This window comes from Sardina pilchardus, chromosome 4 (genome assembly GCF_963854185.1).
Source record: "Sardina pilchardus chromosome 4, fSarPil1.1, whole genome shotgun sequence".
Taxonomy (NCBI): Eukaryota; Metazoa; Chordata; class Actinopteri; order Clupeiformes; family Clupeidae; genus Sardina; species Sardina pilchardus.
Window position 1 is genome coordinate 15,987,597 of NC_084997.1, and position 13,787 is coordinate 16,001,383.

The following is a 13,787-nucleotide window of genomic DNA, read 5'->3' on the forward strand; positions in this document are numbered from 1 at the left end:
TGTCACATTCCAATAGGTGGTGTTGCTGTCTTCTGTTGTTAGTTGAAGACTGTCTACTGATCAAAGGGCAGACATACCCAGACAAAAATGGTGGCAGCAGATTAAGGAATATGTATGTATGAATAGTTAGTTTTAGGTATTGAGTGTTAGGGAGTGTGCTGTAGAAAACAGCCAAAAAGATATACTGTAGACTGTTTCAAAAACACATCAGACATTCTTCATTGTAAAAACTACTACTTTTTTATTAAAGTCATTATTTTAAGTCACAATTTACATCATATCAGTGATGCGCCTCATGCTCATGAACCTCATGTTGTTCATTCCCATCTCCCTGAAGCTTCTGTACTCGCCAGGCCTCATGTACATCATTCTGCCTCTGAAGTGGGGCTGCTCATACATGAGCCAGTGGCCATCCATGACATTGCAGGACTGGCAGTCGGACATGCGGTAACGGTCCATGATGGAGTCACAGTCGTCCATCAGCTCCATACTCTGACCACCGTAGTTCTCCCTCTCGTAGATCTTCATTCTGTACTGGCCTCTGTGCTGTATTGGAGAGGGATGATATTTATTAGTTAATACCTGCTACATTCAATTATATATTGAGTGGACAGAATCGACTAAATATTCATGCTAAAAATCCATTACCATGGGGATGCTGCGGCAGGATCTGATGCAGTCGCTCATACCAAACATGCTCATGTAGTCGGAGTACTCGCCCCTCCTCATGAGGAACTGGTTACCCATGAAGTTGGGACGGTCGTAGACCATGAAGCAGCCGCTCTCCACCCTGCAGGATTGGCAGCGGCTGAGATGAGAGTGCATGTCAGAGCAGTCTCCCATGCACTCATAGGAGCGACCCTGGAAGTTCTTGTTCTCGAAGAAGACGATCTGAAATCATAGTGATTACAAATGAATTAAATTAAATAAGCCCAATCAAAGCCGTTAAAGTATAGTTTAGCTGTAGAACTAATCTGACATCAGGATCAATAACTTATAACTAACAGGTCATGATAAGAAAATAAGAAGTTCTGAGAGTTTGGATTGTCACAGCCGTGTACGTTATGGCCTTTGGTGTTACATACCTTTCCCATGTTGATGGTTGATGGAGATGACTGTGTCCCAGTACTGAGCGTTCACGAGTGATGCACTGACATCCTGACGGTTTAACCCTTACTTTTATACCTGACCAACGTAAAGAACATGTTTGCCATTGTATGTAAAATCCTGACCCAGCAACAACACATTGAAACTTGTCCTGCAGGGACAGTTCTAAAGGTTTTGTTATTTTTGACTGTGTGCCTTTCTGTTCTGAGTTCTCAGGACAAAAATGTAAATATTGACCAGTAATGGCCCGCATACAGTATACTTAAGCTACGAAGGTGGCTAATGTAAATATTAATTAGAATTAATATCATTTGTGAAAAGAGCTCTACTTGCTTTTGATTCTAATTTAAGTGAAATACACACAAGGTCAGAGAAGGCTAAATACCATGGTCAGTGTATTACAATGAACATGTCAGTCAATGAACATGTCAGTGCATCAGAATGACAAGTCCTTGTGTCATAAGACAGTCAAGACAGTCGAATAAGACAGTCAAATGGCTTAGTCATGTTGTCAGTATAACAGTGTACTCTGGAGGGATGATCTGATGTAAACTATGGCTAAACTTTTGATGAAATTTTTTTGTAAATTATAGGTTACACCGTAGTGTATGTGGGAGTTTGATCGACAATATTCACATTTACGCTTTTACTGTTTTTTACTGTAATTTGTTGACAGACCCTGTCATTGTGATACAGAAAGGAAAAGACAGCACTGCATAGTACAAAGGGGAACAATTTGACCATAGGACAATCTCCTTAGGGAAAACTGCAGTACTGTTGGAATTACAGTGTAGTCTTCTTACACCTCCTGACGTTCCTGTCTTTTGTGACACAAATTCTCATATGACAACATGTTAAACCATTTTGTAAAGACTTCTGCCATGAACTGATGCTAAATGTTGGGTGAGACTATTCAGCAGAGAATTGTTTATAACAATTTGCATGGATGTACCAAAGCATTTGCAACTTGCTGAAACAAATAAGAAACTGCTTTTTTGATGTGCACAAGTGACACAATTGCTGCGTTTACATGAGAGCTTTAATTCCGAATAAAACCAAGTTAATTCGGAATAAAAGTTGATTCCGCTTTAAAAAGAGACTATGTAAACGCTTATTCCGCTTGAAAATGATTATTCGGAATTAAACTTAATTCCGATTTAAGTGCTTGGTTTATTCCGATGTTAAAGCGGAATTAACACACTCCTTGATCATGTAAACCTTTATTCCGATTCAAAGTTTATTCCGTTTGTTTGGCGCATGCTCATACAAGGAGGAAGCAGCAGCGCATGCTTGTTTCATTGCTAATTCGGCTCCGTCTTCTTCCCCCCTTCTCCGGCACTCTTCTCCTCCTCAGCTAGCAAACGTGAAGCTTGACAATATTCTCGAGCTGCTGGTTAAATAGTAGGCCTATTATCAGAATTACTGCCAAAACCGTTTTCATTATGTTATTGCCCATGCTGTAACGTTAACCCGAGACAAAAAAGCCGCTAGCCAGCTAAAGTTTGTTTTCTTCCGGTAGACCTTAATTAGGCTGCGTTCATGCGCCGCCTGTCCAATCGGAACCCTTCCCGACCCCCAGACGTTAAGCGGAATACAATAAAGAGGAATTAACCTATGTTCCATGTAAACGCCAATTCGGAATGATTATTTCCATGTAAACTCGAAGGAGAATATTTTAATTCCGATTTATTTAATTCTGAATAAACTAATTCGGAATTAAAAACATCATGTAAACGTGGCAACTGATGTGAAGATTGCACAGGTAGTTTTGAGAATTTCAATTCTGATCTGAGAAATGTACCAAAGCGACTGAGAAAAACTGTAGTTGGGCATACCTCTTGTCGTTGATTGGCTTGTTTCTGTTGCCCGTTGTGTGTGTCAAACTATGCGTGCTTTCCAACACCCGCCCAACTCTACCTCTGATTGGCTTACCATGAAATTTTACTCAATCTCAAAGGAAAACTTCACCGTTTTTCATATTACTGTAAACTATGTTATTCCCTTAACCCTATGAGCCCGACGGACGCAAAGTGCGTCAAAAAACACACCCATTCTTCTCTGTTACATTGCTCCGCGATTATTTGTCACAGCGAGATGAGACGAATACTGCACGAAAGAGCGGAACCGGGGCTTTCCAACAAGACTAGACACTTGGCCCCAGCCGTGGCGCGACTGGCTGGGGCACCTGCACCGCACGCCGGCGACCCGGGTTCGATTCCCGCCCCGTGGTCCTTTCCGGATCCCACCCCTACTCTCTCTCCTGCTTGTTTCCTGTCATACTCTCTACTGTCCTGTCCAATTAAAGGCATAAAAAGCCCCAAAAAAATAATCTTTAAAAAAAAAAAAAAGACTAGACACTTGTCTGTACGATCAAGTATGAAAATAAAATAAAATCATAAAGTTAAATCAAAGTATATCATATTTACAGTCTATATTGCTCTGCGTTCACCTGCGCATCCAGGACTCTCGCTTGAATTCCTCGCGGACCCCGCATCGTACAGACATGACACGCATATCAAATGAAAGAGGGGAAACAGAGCTTTCCATTGATACCAAAGACATCGATCCTCTTGTGTTATAAAAACAGACGAAGTGACAAACAAATAATAATGTCATATAGCTTCAGCTACCTTTACTCTCGTTTGATTTACTCGTGAAACCGAACTCAGAAAGATATGGCACGCATGTCAGATGAAAGAGGAGAGCTAAAGCTATCCACAGATACCAAATACAGCCTTCTAGGCCATAAAACAGACAAGGTGACAGAGAAATAATAACTTCATTTAGCTCCACTTACCCCATGTTTTTGTGTGGCATAATAACCTATGTTCATAATCCAACGTTATCATGTGTTTCTCTATGGCAAGTGACGTTCATAATACGGTTTTGAGATCCTAGCAAACTCCTGTATGGTATCAAATTCAAGACTCATATTGCATCCAAATTTGGTTGGCAAATAAACACTTTTTTTGCGTTTACTTTGTTCATTGCAATGCAGTAAAAAATATTATAGAGAATCATTATCTGTGCACGTCATGTGTGCTACCACGCAAACAAGTCAGGCCAGATCAGCTAGTGTCACAAATATGGAGCGCAAAAAGTGTAAAAAAGTCATTTCTCATCACTACATAAAAATGGACATTTATTTCTGGAAGGCACACACCACATATTTCTGTAAATTGCTCAGCCCCAAAGTATACCTCCACCATGGTTCTTATATTGCCGTTTTCAGGACAGTCAGGCCTACACAACCATGCAAGTTTTGTCGAGATGTGAGCTTGCTGTGGTGAGATACACGTCAAAATGTAAGAATTTGTATAGTATGCTTTTTAAATTTTTATTATTTAAAAATCTAAATCAAATCAATGCAAGTATGTATACCTGATATTGTGGCAGATCTGGGTAGCCTAGACTGTGCTGAAAAAAACGATATGTAGCATGTGTGAATGGCACTTACAATGACCAGGATAAATGCTTCTAACTAGAGGTAGTGAAAATGCCCTTAAAACAGCTTAGGGCTCATAGGGTTAAAGGTAGGGTATGGAATTAGCTTTTTTGGCCATTTTTGCAAAATCACTTGAAATCCTATTCCTAACCCACTTACAGCCACTGAGTTGGAAGCATTGAAATGGAAATTAAACACGTCAATCATCTGCAGAACGGGCAGGGCTCGAAAAACTCCAGCCAATAGTATTCTTAACCTTCTACCAGCACTAAACTCGGATATTTCAGGAGATAATCGCCCTGGTAAGAACCAAACCAGATTCTGTTCAAATATACACACCTGTGGCTACTGAAAAATGTGAGGTATATCAAATGTTATTTTGGTGTATTAAAATGCATCGTTGTTTTATAATTTCCGAATGAAAGGGCTGGTAGCCTAATTGGTGCGTTTACCATAATGTAGGCTATAAAATCATCTACCTTGTCTGATTTGTGGAACTATTACCTACAACCCTTTGGAGGTGAATAAAGAATGTAATTGGGGAAGTTGATGTGAGCGATTGATTGTATGAAGACTAGAGCTCATAGTGCTGTAGACGCCAGGCTGGCATTTCATTTAGTCTGCTCGCTCTCGCGCATCTGAATTATCTTGCTCCTGCATGAATGTGCGTCCAGAGGGAGGGACTTGAGCTGTATATGTTCAAAATCTGCCGGCCGTTTTGCGAATTCCGTACCCAACCTTTAACTAAGACGAGTTGATACATACTTTGATAGCACTTAGCTAGCCCAACGACCAAACACCTCCATGTTTTCCTTATTAAAATACAGTTGCGCGAGTAGTCACACGACCAACAATGGGAGACAAAATAAAATGTGGTGCATTTCTAATAAGGTAAGAGGGATAACTATATTGTGTGGCGGAATAACAGTTGGGAGCACTTAGACCCGGCGCAGTAATATCCTCACTCCAAAGTGAAACTGAAAGTGCAAGAGTAAGGATATTACTGCGCCACAAAATATAGTTATCCCTCTTACCTGCTATATACCTGCTGACTTCCATCGTTGCAGCGCTGTCGTCATCTGTTTAGCTCGCCTCTGGCCCACCTATATCAGTGTATATGTATATCATATGTATCCGATGTGATTGGTTTCCCTCGATGCAAGGGGCAAAAGTAACGTGCAAAAAAAGTAGCGTGACCTGCTGTTTTGAGATAAGGTTTAAACTGGGTCAGAGCTGGCACTGGAGCTGTGCTCTGCCTCTTAATCTAACTACTGATGTTCTGCTGGAGTTCAGCTCCTGTCTCCCTCTGAATTACAACATTACCAACTTGCATACAACTCTTGAAATCTACTTGACTTTCAGAAAATGTCTTGTGATGAACATGCAAAATGTTGATTCCTTTTTTAACATAATGAAAGTGGTATTGCCAAAAAGGCACACAAAGGCATACCCAGAAAGCACATGGAGATGTTGCAAAAGCAAGTTTTTTAGTATTTGCTACTTTGACCACAATGTGTGGTCTTATTTTCTATATCAATGCATAGATGTTCACATGATTATACAGTAGTTAGAATTTGTTCAACCCTCACTAGCATACGGAAATGAGGAAAAACAGTATGATTAGACATTATTGTTTAAAAGAAAACAATGTTGACTCTATGGCTTCGGCCGTGGCTATTCCACTTAGTCACATTTTTTAGGACTGTCGCTTGTATTTCTATGATTTTATTGTAATTGGAGCAAATATACAATGCAGAGAATTCAGAAGTCAGGTTGACCCCTTGGTGACCTAGGTCAGTGGTTCTCAACCAATTTTGAATATACCAACTCAGTTGCGATCCAGTAGCAAATTTACAGCACTCATTCAGCAAGCCAATAATTAAAAAAAATATTTTAGAAAATAAAAAAAATATGATTACACATTCAAATACATGTACTGTATTTACTGTATGTATGTACTGCACATTTAATAGCCTAACAAATTGGGATACAGAGGTGCATCCAAATTCGCAAACATAGGCGAACGTTTGCAAACAGTTTTCCATTAGCCTGTTCTTTAGCTGCGTGAGCGTAGAGAAGCCAGCTTCACAGAAGTAGGTGGTGCTTAAAGGCAAGGGCAGGATATCCTTTCACAACACTGTGCCAGAACTGAGGGAGAGTCAACTCTGAAAACTTCTGCAGGCCGCGATCGATTAGATTCATCAGTAATTGGCGTTTCCACATAGCCTATTTTGCCATATTTTTATGAAATGTATCCATGATGGCTTATTACACTAGCAGACTTGGCTGGGTGAACCCTGTCTGAACTACCGGCGAATTTGAATTTCGCCCGGCAGCTCAGGCTGGAAACCTGCAGATCTATCTCCTCTGTTCCCTGCCTGAACCTTTGGCTCCAATCAGAAACTAGCTTATCCAAAAGACGCACCGGATCGTTGATCTGATTGGTTGAAGGACTATAGAAGCGTACAGAGTCATTTGAACGATGCCCATTGATCATGACTCTTGTGCAGTAGAAACAAAGCGCAGCCTCCCCATACTAATGTTCAATATTAAAATATTGAACTTAGTATGGTGATAGCCAGACTACTAGCAGACTACATCTTTGCAAGAGACCAGTGTAGCGCACTGCCAAAGTAAGTGACGCTGAAGTTGATACATTTTACAGTATATACTGTATCTGATAGTCATTTGATTGGTTGAATGTTCAAAACTGTAGACTTGGAAGTTTGTAGCCTGAGGAAATGTTTATATATGTTTTTACATATACTGCGGACTGAATTCTGATTAAAAAAAACCCCAAACAATTCAATTCAATTAAATTCAAAAAACTTTATTTATCCCCGAGGGGCAATTTCTCCATGCAGGCATAGCGACACATAAGACGCACAACATATAAGACAAACAAGACAAGACAAGGGGAGAACAAGACAGACAAGGGTGTGTGTGTGTGTGTGTGTGGGTCCAGTCCAGTCTCCTAGTCCCAGGGATAGAGCACACACACGCACACACATTTATATATTTATATATTTGACATATTTTCAGAACGTCCCGCGACCAAGTCAGCATTGGTCTTTATGCTTGTTGTGGCCTGTTAGCTGATTCAAGTTCATACAGTATAATCCAACCCAGGACAGTCCTTTAAACATTTATAAGCCCTGTTTGTCTCATATTTGGCCATTTTATATGCCATGTTATTGGTGAAGAAAACCTATTTAGATAATGCATATACTTTTTTCATTATATCCCTCAAAATAACAGTTGTACAGTCAGCCCTGATTGTAATTTTGCATAGTACACTCACCCAGTCATAGCTGTCAAGCCTGTTTTTTTTGGGGTCCTCACATATTTCAACCTTTTTTCATCTGTCCTCCCATTTTTATATTTTCCTGTAAAATATCCCATATTTTAACACTGTCAGTCTCAGTAGCCTACTGTTATCCTGACTACCCTTTGCACTTCCAGCAAGCAAAGCGTAATTTTGCTTGCTTAAAGGTGACCTTAGAATGAAATTAGCCTATTTAAGATAACAACGTGATTGTTGAGAGCACAATTTGACGGCAATCAGTCACGTCAAGTTAGACCTAACTTCACACCTTGTTTAATTAATTAGTGTAGCTAATTTCGTGCACCTTTATTTTCAATACTCAATGTTGACAGCTCTGCACCCAATGAACATAGTAGTGCTTCTTATTAGTAATTAAGATGAGTGGTCTGGAAAATATATTAACTAAGCATGATAGTTAATATATCACTATTACTAGAAATGGTAATCAATTACTGTAGTAATGAATTACTATTACTGCCAAAATAACCTAATCTTTCAGCAAACTGCTTGTGGACACATATTCCATTCATAAGGTGTAGGGCTGTCACAGTCCAATAGGTGGTGTTTCTGTCCTCTGCTGTTACTGTGTGCTGATCGTTGGGCCGACATACTCAGAAAAAAAAAAACACTAGATTGAGGAATGTGTATACCGTTATATGACTTTTTAGTTTCAGGTCTTGAGTATACTGGGGAATGATACAGCCAACAAAAATAAATAAATAAATATATATATATATAAATATATATATATATATATATATATATATATATATATATATATATAGCCTATATGTATACACACACATACACATTTAGACTGCTTTAAAAAAAGATATCACACACCCCTCATTGTAAAAAGGGAAAGATTTTATTTGAGTCATTATCATACCCATTGTTCGACCCAGAAAGTATGAAGAAAAAAAAAACATTTACATCATATCAGTGATGCGCCTCATGCTCATGAATTTCGTGTTGTTGAATCCCATGTTCCTGAAGCTTTTGTACTCGCCAGGCCTCATGTACATCATTCTGCCTCTGAAGTGGGGCTGCTCATACATGAGCCAGTGGCCATCCATAACGTGGCAGGACTGGCAGTCGGACATGCGGTAACGGTCCATGATGGAGTCACAGTCATCATTCAGCTCCATCATCTGACCACCGTAGTTCTCCCTCTCGTAGATCCTCATTCTGTACTGGCCTCTGTGCTGTAGACATGAGATGTTACAAAACGTTTAATTCTCTAGAAAACAATTATCATAATAGTCATTATAATAAAAACAAATACTCATAATTCTGAATTTATTTACCATGGGGATCATGCGGCAGGATCTGATGCAGTCATTCCAGCCAAACATGTTCATGTAGTCGGAGTACTCGCCCCTCCTCATGAAGTGCTGGTTACCCATGAAGTTGGGACGGTCGTAGACCATGAAGCAACCGCTCTCCACCTTGCAGGAGTGGCAACGGTTGATATGAGAGTGCATGTCAGCACAATCGCTCATGCACTCATAGGAGCGACCCATGAAGTTCTTGTCCTCGTAGAAGATGATCTGAAATCGTAGATTGATATATGGTTAATGGTAATTAAAAAAATAATGAAATGAGATAATTCAGTTTAATTCAGTATAGTTTAGTTTAGTTTCACTGTAAAATTAGTCAGTATCAATCACTTTCAATAATGGATAACTAACAATTTAAAGATATTTAAAAATAGGATATAAATATTAAAATATAGGAATAAATTCTGAATTTGGATTGTCACAGTGGGTAGGAAGAGTTAGTGTTGGCCTTTGGTGTTACATACCTTTCCCATGTTGATGTTGGAAATGGCTGTGTCCCAGGACTGACTGAGTGATGCACTGACATCCTGACGATTTAACCCTTACTTTTATACCTGATCAGCGTAAATAACATGTTCGCCATTGTATATAAACATCTGACCCAGCAACAACACATTGAAACCTGCCCTGCAGGGACAGTTCCAACGGTTTTGTTATTCTTCACTGTATACCCTTCTGTAGCATGTGTGTTGGTATTGTTTCCACATGAAGTAAAAAGAAATTTCCAGTTCCACACACATCACTACAAAGCAGAAGCTCTCAATTTTCCCCATATATGTTTTTTTTTTTAATGTTAAGGGCTAACATTAGGTGATTTTTCCCATCCCATTTTGTTGTTATATTTGAGTGCATTCATGAAGATCAATCTGAAGAGAATAAAAGGCTGTGTTGTTACTTTTCACAGTATTATCGTGCCAGTCCACAGTTTAGGCACAACTTTGCAGCAAATGTTTCACTTTCTGTAAGTTGGACTTTTGTGGGCATTATATATGCTCTTCTTCATTTTGTAGTTGACTAGCCATGTATTTAACACATGAGAAAATTATACTAAGCAACACAAGCCATTTTGGAATAATTTTGTTTAATTGAAATGCGATCTTAATGTACGGGTTGGGGGAAGAGATTGATGAATACATGTAGCTGCATTCATTGACATATTATGTCAGTTATACTATAAGGGCCATTCCCCCCAAAGGAACTTGGGGTTAAGTGCCTTGCTGAAGGAAGCCGGGAACTCAACCCACAACTTTACTGGCCTAGCTCCTTAGCCAACTACACTACTAATTTTTGGGAGATATCTACATAAATATCCTGCCGGAAATGCTAACCACTTATGGCTTAAACGTAATCTACCAACAAGTTAGCGAAGGCAAAATATAGACCACAATGGAGAGACAGTTGTGAGATACAGAGGAAAGGCCCATAGTCAAAACATGTTAGAGTAGAAATGAACATAGATTGGGGAGATATTGTAGGTTTTATGACTTTAACAATAAGGGGGAGCTGTGACAATTAGAAATGGAAGGCCACAGACCAACTGTGTGATGGTAGGAGTGGTGTGGATGCAGAGGATATCACAGTCATGATTGTGGTGCCAGATCATCTTTACTTCTCATATTTGAGGCCTTTTCTTTGAGAGCATAAGTGACAGTTAATACTCTGCTGACACAATGTTGCATTTTTGCATTTATTAATGCTATTGTTGGATTGTTGTCAAAAAACAAATTAATTAAAACAACCCTGTATAGCTGTTGGCGTAATGTAACTCAATTTATGATCCCAGATAGATTTGTTTCAAGTTGTTAGGTTTTTGAACCTGTATTTTAAACAATGACATAGAAAACATTACTCTGGAAATCCAGAGTTCTTGCGAGAGCACAATTTGAATTGTGTCTGCAAGATACTCTGGCCACGAGCAATGATACACATTATGTTTTGCACCTACATTGGAGCTAACCAATCAAATCGGCATAGGCGGGACAAAGGCAAGCTGAACTGATGACGACAACTTTCGGTTTTGGTGGTAGTTATCCAATTGCGTCGAGGTCCAGAGTCAGTCAGAGCAGGGCTGTACAGTGCGAGAAGATTGTCGCAAATGCGACTAGAAATATATAAGTGCGAGTAGAAAAAATAAAATGGGCACACACGTGTGAGTAGTCCTACTGATTTCAACCCTTCCATTCGCATTTTGATCCCAAAATGAATCCAATCCAATGAATCAAAGTTAAGTACAATTTTCACACATCTCTATACAAATTTCAGAGTTGACAACTCTTACGCACCTGGCTGGACACTCAACGCTTTCAGCATCAACTTCGCGCTCTCACACACACACAAGAAATGTCACTCCAAATCCTTTCTTCTTTTTCTTCAATCTGTTCGTTATCAGTTAGTGACTATGTAGCGATTACCGGTGAAACGGTAAACCATGATAAAAAGGCTGTCTATAACAATTACCATGTTCATTTCAAATATTATTATTATCACGGTTGATAAACACAGTGTGGAAACCGTGTGTTAAATTCCTCCCAGCTTCACCCGAGACATTGGCCTGGTAGACTTCTATGAAACAAAAATGGTATCCTGCTGATTCTGTTGTCTAAATGATGGATTTAACCACGATTAGGTGAAGGCTACACCTGCTTTAAAAAGGCGGAACATTTTCATCGCAAATGTGCGCTGTATCATATAGCCACTCTGCGTCTTTTTATGTAGGCTACGTTCACATTAAATCCATTCCACTAACGTTATCAGGAGAATACGTTACGTAACGTAACGTTTTATTTTGAGCACTGATTGTCACTCATTGGATATAACAGATATACCAAACTCCAAGACAAGTCATGGTAGAGTAAGTTAAGCACCCAGCCAATTAAACATGACCAAGGAAAAAGTGAACGGGACAACTCTCAATGCCATGCCACGTTAGGCTACCTAAATCATAGAAGTTAACATTGCTGGACACTCATCTTTTCTATTACACCAGAAATATTTGTCTTCACCTTTGTTCGTTTTTTGAACATTTATGTTACTTAATGAAAACATGTATCCTTGAACTATGTGTAACTATTTTCCTAAAACCGAATGAAACCTAATTATGTTCACCTACAGTACTTCTTAAAGTGACAGGCACTCAATTAGACCTACACACCACCCCTGTAATATCATTAAAGACATTGTGTAAGCAATATGAAGTATTTGAATAACTGAATATTTTAAGCTATAAGTAATTATGCAGATCCTAAATTATTCAAAATATGAAATAGATACAAGACAAGCCATTTTCTGTGTGTGTGGAGGGTTTGAGCAGAGACTAGGATTGCCACTGCTGAATGATCTGTATCTTGCTTAAAGGAGAATTCCGGTGTGATATTGACTTAAAGTGTGTTGAAACATGATACCGAATGTAAGCGTTTGTCTCAGAGCTGATCTCGACCTGCCCCTTGCACTCAGAAATTTGCCGCTAGTTAGCCGATGCTACCAACAGGTTTTAAATGGGAGTTTTCATCGGCTTAGCCATGCAAATAAATCACTGTTTTACACCATTTATGAGGCTCAAAGTAGCTCCACACTTTATTGGTAGACTTCTGAGGGCCCTGACATTTAAAACGAGATACTGAGAACTTTGGAAGTGCACAGGAAGTTTATTTAAAAAGACTGTTTACAAGCAGTACCTTTATAGAATCTCTCCGCTGACCGCCATCTTGTAATCAAGTCGCGATAAGCCGACTAACGAGCACGAACGAACAGGAAGGACAGGGGAACATATTGCATAAGTAATTCCATAGGAAATATATAGTTATACTGTCTACAAGAGCATGATGAGTACACAGTATCAACGAAGCTCAAAATGTTTGCAATGTAAATGAAACACATGAGAAAATGAAACACATGAGGAAAACATGTAATTCTGTCCAAGTGCTCCAATAATTATGCTTTGTAAATGGCATAATTTTCTCAGTTTTATGTATTTGTTGTTTACTGCATGTACAGTATGTATGCATCACATAGACTGTATGTAGCATAGATTGGATTTCGCCATGTGGCTCAGGCTGGAAACCTGCATATTTAGCCTAGAGTATCTCTCCTGCTTTCTGTCCATGTTTGCTGTAACCAGGCACAACTGGCTTATCCATCAGGTGCACCTAGTTTGTTGGTCTGATTGGTTGAAGGACTATCCAAGGGTTCAAAGTAATTTGAACTATGCCTATTGAACATGCCTCTTGTGCATTAGAAATACAGCGCAGAGTCCCCGGACTAATGTTCAATCTCAAAAGATTGACCCTGAAAGCCGAAACCAGTCGCTTTGGTAACATTTACAAAATAAAGTTATTGTGCTCACGGCCATAAACTAAGCTTTCCAACGATATGTATATCAAGGGTATTACAAAAACGATCGTTAAGATGACTGCATCCAAAGTTTACATGGTTCTCCCGTCAATCTCTTGCTAGCTTAGTTTCACTTTCAATGCAGTTAGCGAATGGATTTGTTGTGGATTGATATGAAAGATATGAATTAGCAGCACAAAGCCTGTTGCCATTAACAGCCGTCATTATATACTTTGCAGTG

At 39.3% G+C, this 13,787-nt stretch overlaps 2 protein-coding genes across 3 annotated transcripts; both read right to left on the reverse strand.

The window, feature by feature from the left end:
* Positions 1-270: 270 nt before the first annotated feature.
* LOC134077797 (gamma-crystallin M3-like) lies at positions 271-4,095 on the reverse strand. Of its 2 annotated transcripts, none has more exons than XM_062533438.1 (3): positions 4,087-4,095; positions 649-891; positions 271-546 (listed from the first exon to the last, which is right to left on the reverse strand). In XM_062533438.1, the coding sequence occupies exons 1-3, from the start codon at positions 4,093-4,095 to the stop codon at positions 271-273; spliced, it is 528 nt and encodes a 175-aa protein (XP_062389422.1). The 2 variants fall into 2 exon arrangements, with proteins under 2 accessions (XP_062389422.1, XP_062389423.1); XM_062533439.1 differs by lacking the exon at positions 4,087-4,095 and adding an exon at positions 1,086-1,124.
* A 4,628-nt stretch (positions 4,096-8,723) lies between these two features.
* On the reverse strand, positions 8,724-9,768 carry LOC134077796 (gamma-crystallin M3-like). Its single transcript, XM_062533437.1, has 3 exons — positions 9,682-9,768; positions 9,185-9,427; positions 8,724-9,082 (listed from the first exon to the last, which is right to left on the reverse strand). Exons 1-3 carry the CDS (start codon positions 9,688-9,690, stop codon positions 8,807-8,809), a joined length of 528 nt encoding a protein of 175 aa, XP_062389421.1. The 5' UTR covers positions 9,691-9,768; the 3' UTR covers positions 8,724-8,806.
* Positions 9,769-13,787: the final 4,019 nt, after the last annotated feature.